This window comes from Corylus avellana, chromosome 2, assembly GCF_965113065.1.
Source record: "Corylus avellana chromosome 2, dhCorAvel1.hap1.2, whole genome shotgun sequence".
NCBI classification, from domain to species: domain Eukaryota; kingdom Viridiplantae; phylum Streptophyta; class Magnoliopsida; order Fagales; family Betulaceae; genus Corylus; species Corylus avellana.
The window spans coordinates 40140240-40162513 of NC_142491.1; the positions used below are offsets into that span (position 1 = coordinate 40140240).

Below are 22274 nucleotides of genomic sequence, written 5' to 3' on the forward strand. Positions count from 1 at the left end.
TTTTATAATAATAGCCATTTAAATTAATAAGACTAAATCATTAATTATGTAGTTAATAGTTAAAAGGCTTTCTTTTTTTTTCTCTCTCTCTCTCTTTCTTTTTTATTAATTGGCTGCTTTAATACAAGCATATAACCCCTATATCCGAAGGTTATCAAAATTAAAAATGATCAAATTACATATATAATTTAGTGGTGGGTGAAGTTACAGTAATAGGGTGACATGCATGTGCATGGTAAGGTAGCTGCAGCGTTGATGAATTGGGCAGCATCACGGAGGAATCAGGACAAATTGATTGTGACCGTTCATTTGGTGGTGGATCCTCCAATAGCGATTGTTCTTTGTTCACTTCGCCATTTCCGGCCGCTACATTCACCGAATAAAATTATCTTCTCGCTAACATTCAAAGAAGTCTTGAAAGCAGTTACATTTCTACAGTAATTCTATACATTATCTCGCATCTCTCTTCTCCTTTTGAGAATAGTATTTTTTTTTTTTATAGAAACTTCATACAAATAACTTTTCACTGATGCCATGACACATCAATATAGAAGAAAAATGAGTAACGTAAAAATATCAAAGTTATCTATTAATATCCACAAAATTCAAAAATCACCCAATAAAAGTTATTCTCTTCTGAAAAGTGCATTTTGTTAAATTACCAGTTATATATCTTAAAAGTTTAAGCTGATAAGAACAGGTAAATTTAATCACTTAATCAACATTTTAACACTCCCCCTTACATGTGGGTTCAAATTCCAGTGCGTTTTTGTTAAATTACTAGTTATATATCCTAAAAGCTTAAGCTGATAGGAATAAGTAAATTTAATTACTTAATCAACACTTTAACATTTCCCCTCACGTGTGGGTTCAAACTCCCTTTTAATAGGTGAGGCCCAACACGTGAAATATTTAATTTAAATGGGGGTAATTTGACGGAGTCAAGATTCGATTCTAGGACCTTTAGCTCTAATATAATGTTAAATGACCAAACAGGCTCTAAGGGCGGTTTGAGTGTGTGTTTGAAGGGCTTAAAAGTGTATTTGACACTTAAAAAATCTGTTTGAAAAAAAAAATAAAAAATACCCATTTAGTAAAAAAAAAAACTAAAAGCGCTTTTAAAGGTCAAATGGCCAAAACGCACTTTCGGCAAAAGCTTACAAATGAAGCTTTTGTCAAAAAAATGTTTTTTTGACTTAAAAGCTCTATTTCTCAAACGCAATCCCAAACAGACTTTTAATTACTTAATCAACACTCAAACATTTTTTTGAGAAACCGATCAACTTTTTGTTTGACACAACATTACATGAGATTAGAAAAATGAGAAATAATGTATAGCATTACTCAAATCCATTGCATAATGGGAATAAAGATTTTCAAACTATCTACTATTAATTGAGATGAGAATAAATTTTGACGTCAAGATTGGAATCTAAATCTTGTGTTTATCTTTTTGTCTAATCAAAATCAAAAGAAGTTACCCAAAAAAAGAAAACTCAATTAATTAATTTATATGAAAGAAAGTGATCACATGGTGTAAGCCATAGCTCATACAATTCACCCTCTATTACACGAGAAAATTGAAGGTTGTTTTTTCTTCTAATTCCCATGCCAGCTTTCCGATTCATGATTATGATGACATATGGACATGGTTTTGTTAGAAACAGTTATCCTGTTTTCTTGAATGGTTCCAAAGCATGACTTCCTTTATGAAGAAGCTTCCATTTCCAACATCTTTTTATATTTTAGATCCCCACTTATTGCATTCACATTGAGTTCGACAAAATAGTTCAAAAAAATTATTTTGGCTCCACATCTGTAGGGAAAAAAGAAAAGCGCTCCTCATTCCGCTCAGTAAAATGGTTAAAGATTTGTTGAGCTGCTACAGTAGTCAGCAAATTTATTTGAGCACTGTAGGTCAATAGTTTATAATTTATATTGATAACAAAAAAAAAAAAACAAGGAAATCAACATGATTCTCTCTTTCTTTGGATGTAGGGAAAGTAGATATATATATATTAAATGAAAAAGTGAAAGTAAATAGTTAAAATGTTGGTATTTTAAAAATTTTTATAGCTAAAATAGAAAAAAAATATATATTTATCTAAATTTTAGCTAAATATTTATTGAGTCGAATATAAATACTCTTACATCTAATTAGTGAAATAACTGGACATCGATCTCCGGTGAAGCATGTGGATAGCATTTGATATTATTGAATCTTATGATTTGGTACTTTTGTTATATAAATGATTATTTTAAAAATTTTAGCTAATAAAAGATGGGATGATTAATATTTTAACATTTATATCATGTGCGAGCTTAAACTATCCCTTAACAAGTGAGGTTCAGTATCGACACATGAATATTTAACTAAAATAAGAGTAAATAACGGAGTCAAAGTTCAAACTTGTTAGTACAGTGACTGCACAACATTCACCAAAGAGATAATTTGTGAGGAAGGGAAAGAGGGTAGAAGGGTTCGTTTGAATTGTATTCGACGAGACTACTCTGACCCTCAAGTCAATTAGTGTATGTATATAGAGAGGAAATTTTAGCATAGTCTCACTAAAGTATAATGCTCAAGTCAAGTGCGTTTTGGCTATTTTTAGGCTTTTTGAACTCTTAAAAGTGCTTTCAATTTTTTTTACTAAAGGAGTACTTTTTTTAAACAAAAAAAAAGGGATTTTTTTTAGTGTTAAACGCATTTTTAGGCTACTCAAACATACATTCAAAGAGACGCTTAGCCCAATTGATTGTACGGTATTTCATCAGCAATTGTGTCTGAAAAAACCAAAAAGATATGGCTCAAAGTTAAAATAAGGACTAATCCTGAAATCCAACCAGAATCCTGCTACACTTGCTCCATTGCTCCTGCATTCTTAAACTAAGAACAGCAGGCCAGGGACCCCATATCAGGGGAGTGAGACCTCTAAACAGTAAGTTGCTGCCACTTTTGTCCCAACTTTACCATTCATTTGCATTAATGGCTTCTCGACAGAATTGTCAGCATGCATGAGGAAGAAGATTAAAATTAAGGGATAAAGAATTAAAGAAAAATTAATAACAACAAAAATAACCCATAAGATTATATGTTCGAGGATAGGAAAGGGATCACGTGCAATAGGTTGTCGTCGAAGTTGACAGGGTCGGCATACAGTTAGAATAAGTGGGGCTCCAACTATATAAATAGATAGATAGAGTTCGAGCTGTCTAAACACCTGTCTGAATAAGTGAATATTGATCAAATAACCTCTTGCATGAAAGTATCCTCATTGCAAAATGTCTAAATCCATGTAGGGTTCATATGAGTAAGGCCACCAAATGACCCATTTGATAAGAAGGGAAATAATTAAGGGTGCAAATGGTGCAATCCCAGGCCGAAAGGTTGGCAGCTCATGTGCAGTTCATGGAGGATAGAGCCAGTCCGGAGTGTGGACCAATGTGCATGTCCTACAATTTTAAGTGATCTCCCTAATTTTATTTTTTTATTATTATTTTTTTTTCTGTTTGTTTCTTTGGAAAATGTAAAGTTTTGGGGCTCCATGCATGACCATTGGTCTCCACTGCAGCACATGCTCTAGATGCGGTCAACCTAAAAAGTCTAGGTTATAAATGGACATGCCAGGAAATTGCAAAGCAACTCTCTCTCTCTCTCTCTCTCTATATATATATCTTATAATGATAATGTTGAAACCCTAAATAACTTTTGGATTAATTCTAGTTATTATAAAAAAAAAAAAAAAAATTAAGAATTGATTAGAGTTGCCACGTCTGTATTGTAGAATCATTGTGAGATAAAAATGTAGTACAGAGCATTACTCTCTCTCTCTCTCTCTCTCTCTATATATATATATAGCTCAACAAATTTCTTTTCTATTTCAGCTAAAAAGTTTATTTATTTATTTATTTATTTATTTTTATTTTAACTACCAATTTTTCTAAAACACTTCCATCATACTTTCTATTTTAGTTATCAACTTTCATTATTTTATTTAAATATTCTTTCTTTTTTTAAAGCTTTACATTCCAAAGTCACGTAACGTTTGACGAGCTACAATTCTTTACAAATTTGGTGAGCACTACAGCAGTTCACTAATTTTTAAGTTAAAGTAAATAGCTAAATGCAACTATATTTACTAAAAAATTTACATATCGACTAGGCGCTAGTCAAAATAACCTTTGACTAGTAGAGCGTAAATGTTGATATGCCCTTTCTAGAGCACTACAAAAAAAATTGTAGTTTCACGTAGTTTTTCAAACAACGTGAACAGTTGAATAAATGACGTCAATCGTATATTTAACATCTTTATCACATGACATCAAACCCGGGGTCGAGAAAATTATTGTAGGAATTAATATCTATTCACCCCACTTCTAAAATCATTTCATGTACGTTATCTTTTGTTTGTTTCTAGTGAATAAGGCAAACCCCATGTAGTAGTCCTGCATTGAAACCCCTTTGCTCCTCTTTAAATCTCTAAATTGACCCATTTTTACTTCACATAAACATGTGAAATAAAAATTGCCTGATTTTCTTAACAAAATGGTTGTGGAATGGAGCCATCACATAAAGGTGATCGATAGCACCACTTCAAGAACAAATAAACATGTTTATTTATGCACCAGATATGGACAGAAATTTTGGTGGAAATTAGTTGATCTTATCACCAAATTTTTCAAGTATTTAATTCGATCTTATGATATTTGGCAAAAAGGTTGACTATGTCCAAGTCACTGCAAACAAACATGCTAAGTTAGGACTAATTTCCATTTTGCCTAATTGTAGTTTCTTAAGTATCATTAGCAACAAAAGCAGACTCATTGACTTGTTAATCTCATTGACATACATACAATATAATCATTTAATTTATACTTTATCAATTTTTCTTACACCGTCACATGTGGACTCAAACGCCCTATTAACAAATGACGCCTAACGCATAAAATATTTAATTAAAATTTGTTAAACTGTGGAGTCGAAGATCGAACTCAAAACATTAATTTGTTCTAATACCATGTTAAATCTTCAGTTATTTCAAAACTCTAAATTAGTAAAAGAACAGTAAATTTCATCATTTAATTAATTCTTTACGTATTTGTCAATTTATGAGAGAGAGATTTCAAGACTTTGGGATCCATTATATATGTTCTTGTTCATGGTTAACCAAGAATCTTTCTTGGATCATCAGCCAACCAAATCATGCATATTTCCTATGTTGTTGGGAGGGTTACCATTTTTCCACGACCAAATATGAAAGGGAAGAAAGATGATATCTTTATTCCCTCTCGAATGATTAGCTTTATATTCTACACTTCCAACGGTTGTAGTTTCACTTCAACGAAGAATAAGTAAAATCATATAGACAAAGAGTATATTAACTTGTCAATTTATAATAGGAATTTCCATGTCCCTTCTTTTTGTTCTATTACCGCCATAAATACTAAAATTTTTATTATAAGTTCCTTATAAATCGATGTAATTTTTATTATAAACTGACGTGACATTTATCATATCAGTCTTAAATAATTAAATTACGTGTCAAATTTTGTTGGTTAACTTTTTCCCTCATATGTTGTGCTACATATATGGTATTCATGTGGAGTCTAGATTGTCACGTGAGTTTGTAAACAAATTTTAACAAAAGTTGTAATACCCTCAACACTTTCCTTTTCATTTTTCTATTACAATCAAGCTCATTGCATGCTCTCAACTACTATATAGGAGGTCGTTTGGAAAAATTCATATTTTGGACAATTGAAGAGGAGTTGGGATGAGGACAAACATTAAAAACCATGTCCTTGAGAATATATATATATTTTATTATTTTAATGATAAAAAAATCAAAGCTTATACCTATTATAATCTCCTTTTGGCTTTATATTTCTTGAAATGTAACTTCAAAGACCCAAAAATAAAGTTGAAAAGCTAAAATTAAACTATATATATATATATATATATATATATATATATATATATATAACATGAACATTGACAGAAACTTCCTCCAAACCGGTCTGGAAAAAATATCCTCCAACCCATATAAAACCTCATTAATAACAATTTACAGACACTTGACACTATCTTTTATGAGTTTGAGGATATTTTTTTCATACTAGTTTGAAAAAAATTTCTGACCGGCCTTTTGTAATAGAGTGAATCTATCTCCCTTTACTGCTGAAGATATTATGAGATTTCTCTTTTTTGAATGCATAAATTTAGCTTCACCACTGACCTTTTGTTTTTTTATTTTTTATTTTTTTAATATTTGGTATAAAATAATAAATAGGTGTGCGAAACCTCAATAAAGAAACATGTGAAATTGGGGCAATAATGATGGTGACTAGCCCAAAGATTTTAAATCTGGTAAAGTCATCCAAATGATGCCATAAAGCTAGAATCAAATCTATCAACTTTGCCTTATGAAAAAAAATAAAAATCAAAAGGAAAAAAATACAAACGAGGGCCGAAATACGTCAACTCAGTGAAAATGAACGTCACAATAGAAAAAAGTATTTCTGACACCTAAACTTTACTTTGTTCGAACAGGTATTCAATCAGGTGCCCGGACGGACAGCCCGGGATCCCAGGCCATTGGCAAAGAGGTAAGAGTATTTTTATTAGCCCTTGAGATGTTTGAAAGGCACCGAATGGAGAGGAAGGAGGGGCAACATATTTTGTCCCAAAGGCAACGTTAAAGCTCTGGCCCCATGTTGTACGCCTTTGCCTTTAAACCATAATTTGTCTTTTGTTATATTCCTTTTCCCTTTCGTTTTCAAAAGGGCATGTGAAGTGTGAACTCAACAACAAAGCCATTATTACTACGCAATCTCTCTCTCTCTCTCTCTCTTTCCTCTATGATTTTGAAGGGAAACAAATGGAAGCATCGTTGGTTGGATTATTTTGGTACATAATTGATCTTGCAAACCATATAATGGAACCCTAACATGACTAATGTACGTGACACAAGTCCCATTATGTGGCCGGAAAAGAATGTGTCGAAAGTCATGATTAGGTTTTCCTCTCAAATGAGTTGGAATTTAATTTTTTTTTTTTTTTTTTTTTAAAAAAAGGTTGAATTAAAGTGACATGTGTTCAAGATGCCTCTGATTCTCATGTGTACGCGCATTTTAATTATATATCAATTTAATAGAAATTAGAAGAAATTCTCCAACCCAATTTAAAAAAAAAAAAAAAAACCCAACTTTGCTCCAATAGTCCGGATGCATGGCATGGTTAATATTAAGACTCTTTCAATTCTCTCTCTTTTTAGGCTTTATTTTAGCAACCGATGAATTTATCGGCCAAAAAAAAAAAAAAAATAGAGGGTTGATTTGGTACAATTTTGAAAAAGTATTTTACCAAAAAAAGTGTTGTCACCATGGTGATGGCACCGCCACCATGGTGGTATTCTAGCTGCCTTGGTGGTGGCCGCTACATCCGACTGGCAGCCTTTTCAGGGTCGTCAGATTGGTTTGGTGGCCACCTCAAGGCAACCATCAGCAAACCACAAGGGGCGGCTAGAGAGAGCGGTTGACGCCATCAAAGCATTAGTATCATCATCTTTTCTTTTCTTTTTTAAACAATATTAAGTTATTTTTTTAAAAAAATATGTTAGTAGCGGGTGTCACGTCTAAAAATCCATTTGATTAATTAGCATTTAAGTAGAGTTTTCAAGCAAACTTTGTCAAATTGACTCAAATATTGTATTGGGCGTTTGATACAAAAGGAAGTGTCATGGACGTTTTATATTCTTTCTCATGTCATTTTACATAGAACCCATCACAAAAATGTCTTTAATCTTTCCTCGAAGACGACTCCATATATAATTAATTAAAGTCTTTTTATTTATTTATTTATTTTAAAATATATTCCCATAGTGTTATTGGAGGAAACTAAGGAATCATGTGAAGGCTTTATCTACGGTTAGGCTCACACAAGTCAAACGTTAAATTAAAAAAATGTTATCTCATCAAAAGACCAAATCAATCCTAAAGTTGATAGATTAATGTAGCCCATTTCCACACGGATGCTGGATTTTCAAATGGACCCTTTACTTGGCCCTTCTCATTGTCCTTTCTATTTTCTTGTTTTCAAGGTTGGCAATGACATAAGGGAGGCAAGACGGGTCCCATTCCACTCGGCTTGTCAAACGTTAGACTTGACCAAAGTAGCACATACTTGCTGTGAGTCGCACATAATGAGCCTAGGTAGTGAAAACTGCTAGGGGTGAAAAGGCGGTTGGTAAAATTCGCTAACCGGTCAGGCAGGCAGCGGTTTGTAACTCTGATAACCGCTAACCGCTTTTTAAAAGAAAAAAAAAAATTATTTATTTTTTTTTTAAAAAAAAACAAAACGATGTCGTTTCTATGGTAATAAGATAATATCATACTACATACGACATTGTTTTTCGATTTTTATACATTTTTATATCTATTTAAAATTTTAAACATAAAAACAACATTATTTCATGTATATATATATAGGCGGTTAACAATTTTTCCTAACCACCTTCAAAAGTGGTTAGCAGGCAGTTAATAACTGCCCGCCTTTTCACCCTAAGAACCGCAAGTGCTTCATCAGTCATAGCCTGACTTAGCATCATTAGAGTATCAATGAGAACTAAGATGATTTACACTAATCATGCATGGAGATTCCCATCACAGAATTCGACCATTGAACCACCACCCAATGGTCTATTTGCCAATTGTCTGCAGTGAGAGCTAAGGCCCATGGAAACACTTATTTGCCTTGCATGATTGCATCCCCCATCAATATCAGTCTATGAAGCAGGCCAATGTGCACGAGTTCCCTGGGCCCATGTTTCCCAAGTTTAAGATAATGACTTTGTCATGATCAACTCGAAACACCTATGAGTGACTCACAAAAATGTCTTAAATCACTGATTTGGAATCAAATATCACCAAAGTTTAATCTCTCAGTTTATTTCAACCTCATATTAACAGCATAGAAAAATTGCTTGGCAGGTCCTTTGGTGTAGCTTTTCATGAGTCCATAGGTGATAGGCCTCCTCCCATGAAATATCTCTCCCATCAGTCTGTGGCCACCTTATTAGTTGGAAGGATTTGGCATGCTTCCAGTTATTAATAAACGGTGAGGATTGTAAGATGAATCTTAGTCTTGACCATTGTGGATGAGTTCTTTTTCAAGCTTGCAATCCTTACTGTTTATTTGAATCACAGGAGATCTTCAGTTATTTAATAATTAGAGGCAAGCCAAATCCTAGTTGAAAACAATCCGAAGAGGAAGAAGAAGTTGCAAGGGATGAAAGTCGTGCTCAAGTTTCATTTTGTCTCTCTATCAATGCCATGTTACGTGATCGCTTTGTTTGTTAACACTTTTTCATTATCCCTCTTGGTTTTTGTTTTTAAAACAAAAACATTAGCAAACAATTCAAAACATTAAAAACTATTTTCTTTTTATGTCACATCAGAACACTTTTTCAAACAAAAAGCATTAACAAACCAACCACATTATGTGACAGCACAGTTTGAAAGCCCAAAATCTTGTTATTTGCAGTTCAAGTCCTTTGTCCAGCCATTCTCATGCAAGCATTAACTGTACGTATAGGCTGTTCTTGTAACCTACCTTCCTTGAGGCAGGGTTGTTTTTCTTCATTGGCGTTTTCTGAGGATTCTTTCCTGTCTTCACAGCAATTTTCACATTTCATCAAGAGAGAGCCATGCTGAGCAAAGAACGAGCAGCTGACATGTATAGACTAAAGGTATGTTTGGTATGCGGAATGGCTTGGACTACAAGCGACCTTCCAATTGACTAGCTAGGGCTACATTGATGGACCTAAAGAGGGCAACATCTCTGGCTTCAGTAACTGTGATGATCTTGATGCTGGCTGGTGGGTTCTTTGTGAAGGTAAGCATGAAACTTTTTGTTTTTTGTTTTTCTGATTAGTCTGAAGTCAAAATCTGCATTTACTTTCATGTTTATAAATAAAGGAACCGCTCCATTGTGTTTCTCACATGGAAAGTGACACATGTCATTTTTATAAAATAGGTTGGAGTAATTTCATCCAATTTAGTTTGAAAGAAAACTATGTCCTTTCATTTATACTATATTATATCAAAACAAAAGGAAGATCTCCTCACCGTAAATATTACAGTTCAAGATTCTTAGCAAAAATGTACTCTCAAGAGCTGCTAGATAAGATCTAAGGGCAGAAATAACAATACATTCTCCACAATTTTGCAGAAAGTTCCAATAATATTAATCTCTTGGATCCGCTATCTATCCTTCAACTACCACACATACAAGCTTCTTCTCAAGGTGCAGTATGAACACATTACACCCAGCATACATGGGATGAGACTAGACAATGGTTTGACAGAGGTTGGTGCCCCGGTGGCCATGGTTTTTTGTTACTGTCTTCTGGCATGCCTTTCTTTGGGAAGGATGAAGCTCCAATAATAAGTTGCAATCTGCAAAGCAGCATAGATCTAGAGAGCTGCTCCAGGGGCTATATCTCGAAGACCTTAGTGTCAAGGTGAAAAGAAATGCTAGCAAGGTTCATTGATGAGCAAAAGTCATCTCAGATAGATAGCATCAAGAGAATGCTACATGTTTCCACAGGCGTGTAATTCTATTTCGCTTTAAGCAGAATTGTCAGATATATCAGAAAATCTCGAACTCGTGTTAACCGGCGGTCTTATTATTAAAAACAATGGTTTTATGTCAACTGTAATTGATTACAGCTTTTGTATAAAAAGTAGATTTGTGTATTCACAACTACAATCTACTTCTGGATTTTAGGAATGAATTTTAAAATCCAGTAAATAAGACTTGAGGGGAAAATGCAGCAAGGCAAAATATGATAATTTTTGCATCAGTGTAATACAAGAGTAACCATTTAGACCTATACATAAAAGAACCAGCAATCTGCTACCAAATCAATCAGCAAAAGACACATAATTATGAAGTCGGCTTAGCAAATAAGAATTGCAGGGCAATCCCATGAGCCGATCGACATTGATTAAATAGCCATTGCGCAAAATACCTCAATTGGCTTCATTGATTGGTGACCTTTCCAGAGAAAAAATAAAAGGATAGCAAATTTGCTCATGCCTCAGCCTGCTATCGATTGCAGCCATTAGGCAAGCAAGCTATTATTTTGCAGTCAAGTGGTAATCAGAATCTCATATTTTCCCATATGGTATATCATGCCAATGTCCTTAGGACCTTAACCAACCAATATCATGCTAATATTGGAGACTTCTTCTCAAGCCCTGTTAAAGAAAAGATCTAGGCAAATGAGAAGTGTTTGTTGATAAAGATCCTGTCAAAAAAAAAAATTAAAAATTTGACAAAGCTTCATCCTGGAACCAATCTTATGCTTATCTACTAAAGTCAAAACTATGAGCTTAAATATAATAGATGCTTGCCGTCTGTCTTCGCCAGTCTCCACCATCCCCGGTAGCTTGCTGATGATGTTTTTTGTGCTCATTTTATGTTGTATTTTCTGTTTATCTGTTTTTGGGTTTTGGTCTCCCTGTTTTTTGTTGTTTTCTATTGTGGAGACCTTTGTTTCTGGAGTGAGTCACTCTTTTTTGTTGGATCTGTTTCTGGGATTTGTAGTACTTCCACCCCTCGACCCCCTCACAGGGGTTGTTTTCGCCTGACAGAGGTTTGGATGGGGTTACACCTATCCTCTTCTGTTATGCAGCCTAAACTGCTTTATGCGGCCCAATCCTTGGCTTATGTCCAAGGAATAGAGGACCCAGAAACCCATTTCCTGTTTGGTGTTTGGTTTTTCTATTTTCATTAGCTCTACTTATTTTGATCTAGGTTTGTTGTTGGGGAACCCACCCCTGGAACTTCTGTATCTTGTAACCTTTCTGTTTATTAATGGATTGTCGTATTTACAAAAAAAAAAAAAAAAAAAAAAACACTGTGAAAGAGATCGGCCAAATCATTTCCAGGCATTAACAAGCTAATTCTATTTTGAAGAGGCCTCTTAATCACCAATATCAGCAGCTACTCTTGAAAAGGCTACAGCTATAACACCTTGTCCTGGAAAGCAGCTATCACCAACACAGAACAGACCATCTATAGCAGTGATGTATTCTAATTTCTTCATATTGACAAATGACAGATTCCCTTTCAACTATGATAGTTTTTTGATCACAATGCAATGGCATTGTCCAAGAATTACTTCACACCATCATAGTTCTTCAAAATCACATGTTATGATATGAACCAAATTTTAATTCAATCATCGTAGACACAAAGTTCCTATTAGTAGTAGCTAACAAGTAAGCGCAAGACCAAAGAACACAAGGAATCCATTCTAAAACTGACCTTATTGCTGAAACCAAACATCAGAGAGGACCCAACATCAAAAGTATACCCATCCACCAGGTATCGCATAGCATACTACTCCAAAACCAGAACCCTAGCTCCCTTCACCGCCAGCTGCGTCGCCGCAACCAACCCTCCAATCCCGGGCCCAATAACAATTGCATCATGAGAATTCTCCTTACCCAGCTCTCCTCCACTTTCCTCTCTCTCTGCCGATTTGGACCTTAATACAAATTTCTTATTGCTCCAATTCACATTGCAAAACCCTAAGTTCCCACTGCCATGCTTGAAACTATTGGAATTTGGAATTGTCATGGCACCATCAGAGAACTAGGGTTCCTGAATTTCTGGGTCTGAAAGTGCCCAGCTATATGGTACTGTAAAACCCTGAACCAATGCTACAGGGCTGGTAAGTAATCATTGAGAACTAGGGTTTTGGCATGCTTGAGAGATTAAAGGGGAAAATTCACTTTACCCATGAAGTTTGAAGTGTTTTTCAATCTGAATCTCAGTATTTAAAAATTTGTAATGTATCTCCTAATGTTTTAAAAATTTGCAATTAACACCCTCCGTTACTAATTGCCGTTTAAGTAGACGAAAATGACATCACGTGCGTCTCACATGGAATTTTTATGTTGCGTCTTCCAATTTTGCACCCAACCTAACTAGTGAAATGACGTAATTGCCCCTCATTAAAACTCAACGTCTGTTTTGATTCTTTTCTCGTCAACTCATTTTGGGTGTCGTGTGGGTGTTGAAGTGAAAAAGAAAATGAGCAGATGCCTCTCACCTGCTCTTATGCTAGCAATTTTTGTGTACTTAGACAGCAATTAGTAACGAAGGGTGCTAATTGAAAATTTTTAAAACATTAGGGGTGTATATTGCAAATTTTTAAACATTAGGATTCAAATTAAAAAACACCTCAAACTTCAGAGGAGTAAAGTAAATTTTTCCCAAGGTTAAACTTTGTGTTTTTGACTTCCGGGTCTGCACCTATTCGATTGTATAGCAAAACACTCACCAAAAAACTGAAAATTGTTAACCCAGAGTTTGGAACAAAGGAAACCCATATATGGGTTTTGATTAACAAAGAAGTTGAATTTGTGTTTTGGGTTTGTGGTTCTTTGGTGCCCAATTTTGTTGTACTTTGGTGATTGAGGTTGGCAGGCACAAAAGAAACACCAAACTCGAGCAATGAAAGTGAGTGGGAGAGAGCCATGTTCTCCACGTCAATTTTTTTTGGGAAATCTATAGGTTTGACATGAAGCAACCCCAAAAATTGACTTCTTAACACCCAACAAAATGGGGATCTTGCCTGAGGAACTTTCACCTAAAAGAAAAATCTATAGATTCTCTAAAATATCCTAATTTTCATACACAAAATCCTAACCATTTATTTGCTTCCCATTAGATCTCGAATTATTTAATAGCATGAAACAAGCTAAATCCTAGTTGAAAACAATGCGAGGAGGAATAAGTTGTAGGAAATGAAAATCATGGTCATCATCTCTTGATCAATGCCATGTTACTAGATATCGATTCGTTTGTTAACGCTTTTTTGGTTCTCATTTCAAAACAAATATGCATTTAAGAAAATAAACTTAAAAGCACATGTAACGTTAATGTAAACTTAAAAGTGCACCTAACATTTTTCACGTATGATTGATATCTTACAACCAACCAAAAAAGAAAAAAGAAAAAGTCATAGCTTACCCAATATGTATGATGTAATGCATGCCTATAAAAATGTGAAGATACATTATCATACATACACCACATCCATTTCATTTAATGTTACAAAGTGGAAGAGGATGCTGATCCACAGCAAGCAGCCAATGAAACCCTGAAAAGGCAAAAGCTTTAAAGACAAGCTTCCTGCGCTGGTATCACCAAACGAAATTAAATACTTAATAATTGAGCTGTAAATAGCTGGCGTGATGATTTATTGATTTATCCCACTTGCTGCTCTCTCACAATGATTGCTCTGTACTCCCATCATATGTTGTCTGTTGAGGATAATTTTTAGGAGTGAAGATATTTTTTGTAAAAGTTTTTACTGATAAAATAAAGAAAACCCATTTTGCTCGGTAAATACAATATTTTAAATAAATACACAAAGACGCTTAGGTGCAAATTTGCTTTAAAGATTGGTAAAGAGCTGTTTGTACTAAACAGTAAGCTGCTTCGTTAGCTTCCCTGTTAATATGTCTCATAACTTTTACGTCATGAATCAGTTGGCGGTATCAACTCCAACAACATTATATACTCTTAATTATTTCATTAATTATAAATTACTTTTATAATAATGATAATAAAAAAAATTGTACTCCTTAGTATTTTTTAGACCCACAGAATATATATTGGTATATATATATACACAATACAGCGATAAAAGTAGTAGATACTACTAAAAGCTCTTCCGAGGAGTACGAAAGGTTGACAGCCGCGCAAAGAGCGGGGCAGCCAAACCGCCTTTTCTATAAAACAAAACCGCTCACTTGCAATGTCTATCTAACACAAGTCAAAGAAAGACGAAGACCAAAAGGATTTCAAGCTGCAACTTCCCATGCAATTTTTTTCTCTCTGACTCTGCCTTTGCATCTTGGCCGGCTTCGGATCAATCCTCTTCCATGCTATGAGCTTGAGAAAAGAGTAACACTTTTTAAGGCTTTTTGTGAAAACACCGCTTGCAAGATCATCTGCCCACCTAAAAGGTGACTCTTTTCTTGCTCATTAAGATTTGGGTCCGTCTTTAATTTGCCTGAAAGCCCTTTACTTTTTAGTACTGATCATTTTTAAGTTCTGGGTTTTAGTTATTTTTTGTTGTTTGAACTGTATTTCATGAGTTCATATTTTGTTTTTTGTTTTTTGGTTTTTTGGTCGTTACCCTCTTCATTGTAGAGTAAGCAGAGGCAAACCCAAGAGATTGAAATACTTGAATGGTTTTAATAGCAAATGAATTCTGTACGAGGCTCATAAAATTCTAGAAATTTTAACTGTTAATTTTCTTAAGTTGTAGTATAATGTGATACTTTTTTGTGGGAACAATATGTAGATGTGAGTTGTATGAGCGTTTGCTTGTATGTGAAGTTGCTTTTACTTTTTGAATTGGGTTCATGTGGCAGATGCTTGATTAAGTGGTTATGTTGGATACGGGGTTTGATTGATCATGGTGACACTCTGGTACTATTTATGGCCAATTATGGCATATAATGCCTCAACTTTGCCTTAGAATTATGGATGTTTTGGACGCCAAGACAGAATTTTCTTTTCTTCTTTCTTTCTTCTTTCTTCTTCTTTTTTTTTTGAAACTAGGAACAACCTGTTTTCATTGCTCAAAACAAGCCTTGTACGGCTCAAGAAATTCATTTTTTAAGTATATATTAGATATTGGGCCTATCAATACACCATATCATAAATTTCCTTAGCTTGCTGCTAAAATTGTTGGCAATGGCAAATGGCAGGTATAACAAAATAGGAAACTTAGTTGTTTATTGCTACCCATGTATGTGTCATGTTGTTAGAGGGTTAATGCCATGTGACATCAAAAAAAGCTTAGAATTTTTTTGCTGTTGAGGCTAAATGTGGATGACTGGGCAAGTATATAATATAAGGTTGATTGCAGGACTGCGTTTCTAATCAATATTATGTGTCGCTTCCTTGACACAACTACAGTCTCCTCCAGGAGTCCTGCGTTTCTATAAAGAAGTTACATAGGGGTGTTAGAAAGAGATTAGAAAAGGTGTGATCCTTTTGCTTTTACCATCAAATTGAAATCAGAGGACCAAATGTCCGTCATGATTTGCAGTCTAGCCTGTTCTCTTCCTTCGTTTTATTTTTCTTGTTGATGTGGGTGACTTTAAAACCCATCTATTATTGTGGGTCCCCCATGTGTTGTCCTTCTCTAAGAAGGAAAGGATTTGCTCTTTTGTCCTACATGAAATCCAAGAACTACTTGAAGTAGGAATTTTAGACCTTTGCTTTATTGGATGAAAGCACCGACTTTGATTGCTATAAGGAGGAGCCTTTGTGCTTTCAAGGTGTGCAACACGCAGCACAAGAGACCACCACACAGTGGGTCTCCTTGTTAATGCTTTCTTCTTGGTTTCAAAGAAAGAAACAAGACAGAATAGTGGGTAAAGCAATGTGACCGAGAGCACCAAAATAAGAGAGAAAAAGAAAGGGTGTTACTGTGGAAGAGAAAAAGAAATAGAGACGAACTGCCATCGTATCCCAGCAAAAGAAGAAGAGTTTGTATTCCTGTCTTTTGTTTTTTCCTTTGAGAATAATCTCTATTATGTGATAGCAAAATTTTGGTGTATTGGAATTTTGGGTCTAAGTGATTTTCTCTCTACTATATTTTTGTACTTCATCTTTCATAGTGAATTTTTTCGTGATCGCCTCCGCCAGGGGACGTAACTCACATTGAGGGAACCGCTTAAATCTTGGTGTTTTCTTATGTGATTGTTCTCACCTTATTTAACCGTAATCATGATCGTGTGTTTTTTGCACAACATTTCTTTTATTTTCTTTTTCGGAAAGAAGAAACTCCTGACATTGTGGTACAACCTAACAATCCACCATATGTTAAGGCAATTGTTTACGTGAGGCCCTTAGAATAGATTAAGTCTAGGAATCTAGGGTATGGCGCACTCTTAATTAATTGGTTTTTTATTTCATTGAAAGTAAATTATCCCAAAACTTATAAAGTTTCATTGACCTTTTTGAGGTACAATTGTTTTGAAATGCTTACATTTGCATGGTTTGCTTGCTCAAGTTTCATGTTACTTTGCTTTGGGTGATCGGAAAAGTAAACCTGAGATCTTCCTTCAGGAAAAAGGACAATGAGCTGCTTTGGCTGTTGTGGAGATAATGATATCCATAGAGCTGCTGACTCTGGACTGTTCATGGCAAATAATTCAACAGGTGATTCTGTATTCCCCATCCACTCTTACTTTTTTGATTTCATGGTTGGACCAAGCTGCAATCCGAGCTATTTCACACTCACATTGGTTGTGTTATTTCTCTTTTTCAAAATATCAGCTAGAGCAACTTGTTTGTTGTTAGTTTCACATTTTTTCATGATTGTTTTGTGTTTTTCTTTTTTGGTGCTGTATCCTTGGCTTTACAATTTAGCCCCCTTTTTTGGATTTGGTTCTGTATGTTGTGTAACTATGGCTATCAACTATAATGTATTAGCATATTGTCATGCTCATTCCTTATGATTTGATTTCTAATCTGCCTTTCGTGGATCCTTGTTTTATTGCTATGAAACTAAGCAGACATGTATCATGCAGGCTATGGTGGGGGTTATTCTGCCGAAGATGCCGCACCAAAAGATACAGAGACTGAAACTATCCAACCCATTGCTGTCCCTGCCATTCCAATTGATGAATTGAAGGATATTACAGATAATTTTGGTACAAAGGCTTTAATTGGTGAGGGCTCATATGGAAGAGTATATCACGGTGTCCTGTCAAGTGGGCAAGCTGCAGCCATAAAAAAGTTAGACTCGAGTAAACAACCTGACCTAGAATTTACTGCACAGGTACTCATTAGAGTTCATTGTGTTTGATATCAGTACATATCGCTCATTTGTGACTTTGTTTGCAAAGAAAGTTGACATAAAATTTCACAGGTCTCCATGGTATCAAGATTAAAACATGAATATGTTGTGGAGCTTCTTGGTTACTGTGTCGATGGCTCTCTCCGTGTTCTTGTATTTGAGTTTGCTCCTAATGGGTCTCTTCATGATATACTCCATGGTAAGGAAACATATTATTCTTGCGTTTGGACAAAATGTGTAACCACCCTTTCAATTATTGATTGATGACATTTTGAGTCCTTAGTTAACTCTAAATTCCCGAAATGATCATAGAAATAAAGTTAAGTGCTTCTAGCTGAGTGATAGTACTTATATATGACAATCTTTGTACATATAAATATATATTTTGAGTTTTTTTTTGGGTAAATGTATAATAACTCCCTGAGTCAACTTTCCAAAATTTAAATTTCCATAAGTTTTTTTTTTCGAAAATTTAGTCCCTGGGTCAATTAAAATGACAATAAAATTCATGCCGTCAAAATTTTTTGACAGCCGTTAGGACAACTCAAAACGCACCGTTTTACTTGATTAAAATATTAATTTTTTATTAATTTAATTTAAAAAATTAAATCTAAAAAAAAAAAATTGAAGGGTGGCCAGGGGTGGGCGCAAGCCACCCCATCGGCGCAGGCCACCCCAAACAAGCCATCCCATGGGGGTTTTGGGGTGGCTCGCGGCCACCCTAAACCCCCCATGGGGTGGCTTGCGGCCACACTCAAGAGGTTTGCAGGCCACCCCATAGGGGCTGGGTGGTGACTGCCACCCCTGGCCACCCTTCATTTTTTTTTTTTTTTAAATTTAATTTTTTTAATTACATTAATAAAAAATTAATATTTTAATTAGGTAAAATGGTACGTTTTGAGTGGACCTAATGGCTGTAAAAAAATTTTAACGACATGGATTTTATTGTCATTTCAATTGACCCAGGGACTAAATTTTCGAAGAAAAAAAAAAACTTAGGGAGATTTAAATTTTGGAGAGTTGACTCAAGGAGTTATTAAACATTTACCCTTTTCTTTTTAATGGCCGTAGAACTTTTGGTTCTGTTTTTCATAATAGTTAGTGAACCCTTGTTCAATGAGACTAATATGAGAGATGTTCTAATTTGAATAGACTCAGACAACTGCTTTACCCATGTTGTAAAATCCACTCAAGGAGTGTTGGCTTATATTGGTGGGAAGCAACTCATCAAATGTCAGTCAAATCTTTAGGGTGCATGTCCTTTAGCAAGTAACAAGATACCTTTCACAACGTTGCTGAAGTAAATAATGTTCTTCAATTTGTGGATACAGGACGAAAAAGTGTTAGAGGAGCACAACCTGGCACAGTTCTGTCATGGGCACAGAGAGTTAAAATTGCTGTTGGGGCGGCAAGAGGACTCGAATATCTACATGAAAAGGCAAAACCTCGTATCATCCATCGTGATATCAAGTCCAGCAATATACTGCTTTTTGATGATGATGTTGCGAAGATCTCTGATTTTGATTTGTCAAATCAAGCCCCTGATATGGCAGCACGTCTTCATTCCACTCGCGTACTTGGTACCTTTGGTTATCATGCTCCAGAGTAAGTTTTCATTGGATGTTACTTTGTGTTCTGAGGAAATGAAAAACCACAAATCAACTTTTAGTTTTCATCTTATTGGACAAGAAGAAAAGAATATGTTAATTTATCACAATGAAGCTACTGGAAAAAGGAAAACAAAATGCTTGAAGGGTTGATGAGGGGGATGTAGTCACAAGTCTCTATGAAGTCATTATCCACCTAAGTAATAAGCTGTCATTGTAGTTTACCCTTCTGCTTTACTACTAATAACTTGGTTGGGCACGTTGTCTCACTTCTAATTGCCACTTTGAAGTAGAAACCTTCCCAAAGGCCTAAGTTTTCTGAATTCGGATGGCAGATATGCAATGACTGGACAGCTGAGTTCAAAGAGTGATGTATACAGCTTCGGTGTTGTCCTTCTGGAACTCTTGACCGGTCGTAAACCTGTTGATCATACGCTGCCACGTGGACAGCAGAGCCTTGTGACATGGGTATTAATCTTGGTTCTACTAATAACTCTTTTTTAAAGAAAGAGTTTTGCTAGGTTATAGACCTGGAAGTACTATTCAACCTGACTCGTTTACAATTCTGGATTCAATTAGGCAACACCAAAACTCAGTGAAGATAAGGTAAAGCAATGTGTTGATTCTAGACTCAATGGAGAATACCCTCCCAAGGCAATTGCAAAGGTAATCAATTACAAAATGCATTATTGTTTGCCTTGGTTGATCACTCCATTTTCAGCAGCACTCTTTTATTTTCTCAAGTCCTTTGAATTTCTTGAATTTTAAACGACCAGCATATTGTAATGTATATCTCCTTTAATCAGTTTTAGACTAAATGATAAAGAATGGTGAGCCACTCTCTAAAGAATTATGCTTTCAAGATGACAACTTTGTAGCTGATTGTATACTCTTACATCCTTTGATAGTCACTTTTTTATTGGTATATGCTGGAAACAGATGGCTGCTGTTGCCGCCTTGTGTGTGCAATATGAAGCTGAGTTTCGCCCAAATATGAGCATTGTCGTTACAGCTCTACAGCCTCTATTGAATACTCGGCCCGGCGCCCCACGTGGAACGCGGCACTAGTGAATTCCTTCTGATACCTCAATCTTCCTTGCACGGCATATTGTTCAAATTTGTCTTGTAAACAGTGTGTTGTATATCACATAACGTTATGTGGAGCCTCTTAGTCATTAAAGCTTACCAGATTTTTGTTTTTGATTTTCATAATCATTCTACTGATTTGATTATTTTAGTGTCGAGAGAGTTGTCTTGATATTTTTGCTTTCAAATTCAATCTTTCACCTTGAGTTTGAGGGGTTATAAATTCCTAAGGATTGTATTCTACATATTGAGAACTACGAGATTAATTTATTTAGGATTTTCACCATAACAAGTTAATACTTGCCTTTGTATGGCATAGCTCACCGATACTAAATAAGGTATCTTGTAACACACCATAACAAGTTAATACACTAAAAATGTATTCCAATAAGGTACTTCTTATCTGTGGATGTAAGTTTATAAAGTCGAACTATTTCAAATAATTTTTCTATTTTTTCTTATTTTCTACAAAACAATATAGTATCACTTAATGAGAAAGACCTCTAGGTAGTGTGAAGTGCGTGATACACATGCGTTAATAGCCAAAATTCTTAGTAAAGATATATTTCCCATAGGTGGTTGGGGGTAATCAAAAATCAACCATCTCATCTCACTTCAATGACAAACTCTTCATATGAAACCCTCTCGAGTCAACTTAAAAGGTGAAAGGGGGTGACCATAGTTACTCTACTTGAGCGTGATCATAGTAATACTTGCTTGCTGAGAACCACATACAAAGAGCATAAACGATGAAAACCACAAGTGCTCCTTCAAATCCGATTGAGTTATAACCTTGCCTAGTCTCATTAAAACATTAAGAAACTCAGACGGCTAATACTAATTAGGTTTAAGAATTCTCGTGACGGGAGTTGATCCCTTACTTTAGTACTTGCCCAACCACTTGGGAATTACTTGAGACCACCAAATCAACCTTTTATTCAAAACATGTGTCGTGCATCTTCAAGATCATAAAAACAGACACCATCTAGAAATGTAGAAATTTTTGCAAAAATGCACTTGATGAATCCTACTAATTGAATAAAATTGTGTTTTGAATCTTCCACTTGGTACAACTATCAAGTTAAGCACATACAATTATTTCCTACAGGGTCGAGAATTTTTTTCAATCACCCAAGGTATATATGTACATAACCCCCCATAAAATCCTTATGGGTCTCAAGACAGCTTTTCAAAAAGAGGTTGATTTGAGAGGGTTTCATGGTCAAGTTACTCTTTATCTCCTTGTCGCATACGGAAGGGAGGAGGTTCCCCTGAAAGAGTGTGTGGCAGACACAAGCTCCTCCAAGGGCGGCTTTTTTTGCGTGGTCGGCGGCTTTGGGCAAAATTCTGACCTCAGATAACTTCAGAAAGCGACATATGATTGTGATGAACAAATGTTGTATGTGTAAGAGGAGTGAGGAGACAGTGAATCACCTTCTTCTTCATTGTGAGGTAGCTTCTGTTTTGTGGAGTGCCTTCTTTGGCCGTTTTGGATTGTCTTGGATGATGCCTAGAAGGGTCGTCGAGTTGCTAGCATGTTGGTGGTCCTCGGGGGGGTTGCAGCCTGAAAAATGGTGTCTACTAGCTTTTTTTGGTGTTTATGAAAAGAGAGAAATAATAAGTGCTTCAAAGATTTGGAGAGGTTCTCTTGTCTTCATACTTTGTATCTTTGGACTGTAGTGTA

The 22274-nt window shown here is 35.2% G+C and overlaps 1 protein-coding gene and 1 long non-coding RNA gene across 4 annotated transcripts; both read left to right on the top strand.

Annotated features, from left to right (window-relative positions):
• The first annotated feature begins 8974 nt into the window (after positions 1–8974).
• LOC132176352 (uncharacterized) lies at positions 8975–9746 on the top strand. Its single transcript, XR_009439512.2, has 3 exons — positions 8975–9115; positions 9205–9582; positions 9676–9746. It is a non-coding gene; the product is annotated as an uncharacterized LOC132176352 (long non-coding RNA).
• A 5027-nt stretch (positions 9747–14773) lies between these two features.
• On the top strand, positions 14774–20764 carry LOC132166669 (Protein kinase superfamily protein). Of its 3 annotated transcripts, none has more exons than XM_059577534.2 (8): positions 14774–15045; positions 17109–17257; positions 17629–17879; positions 17970–18096; positions 19229–19502; positions 19840–19972; positions 20084–20170; positions 20444–20764. In XM_059577534.2, exons 2-8 carry the CDS (start codon positions 17176–17178, stop codon positions 20570–20572), a joined length of 1083 nt encoding a protein of 360 aa, XP_059433517.2. In that variant the 5' UTR covers positions 14774–15045; positions 17109–17175; the 3' UTR covers positions 20573–20764. The 3 variants fall into 3 exon arrangements, with proteins under 3 accessions (XP_059433517.2, XP_059433510.2, XP_059433524.2); XM_059577527.2 differs by having other exon boundaries at positions 14775–15045; positions 17165–17257; XM_059577541.2 differs by lacking the exon at positions 14774–15045 and adding an exon at positions 16107–16581 and having other exon boundaries at positions 17165–17257.
• The last annotated feature ends 1510 nt before the right edge of the window (positions 20765–22274 follow it).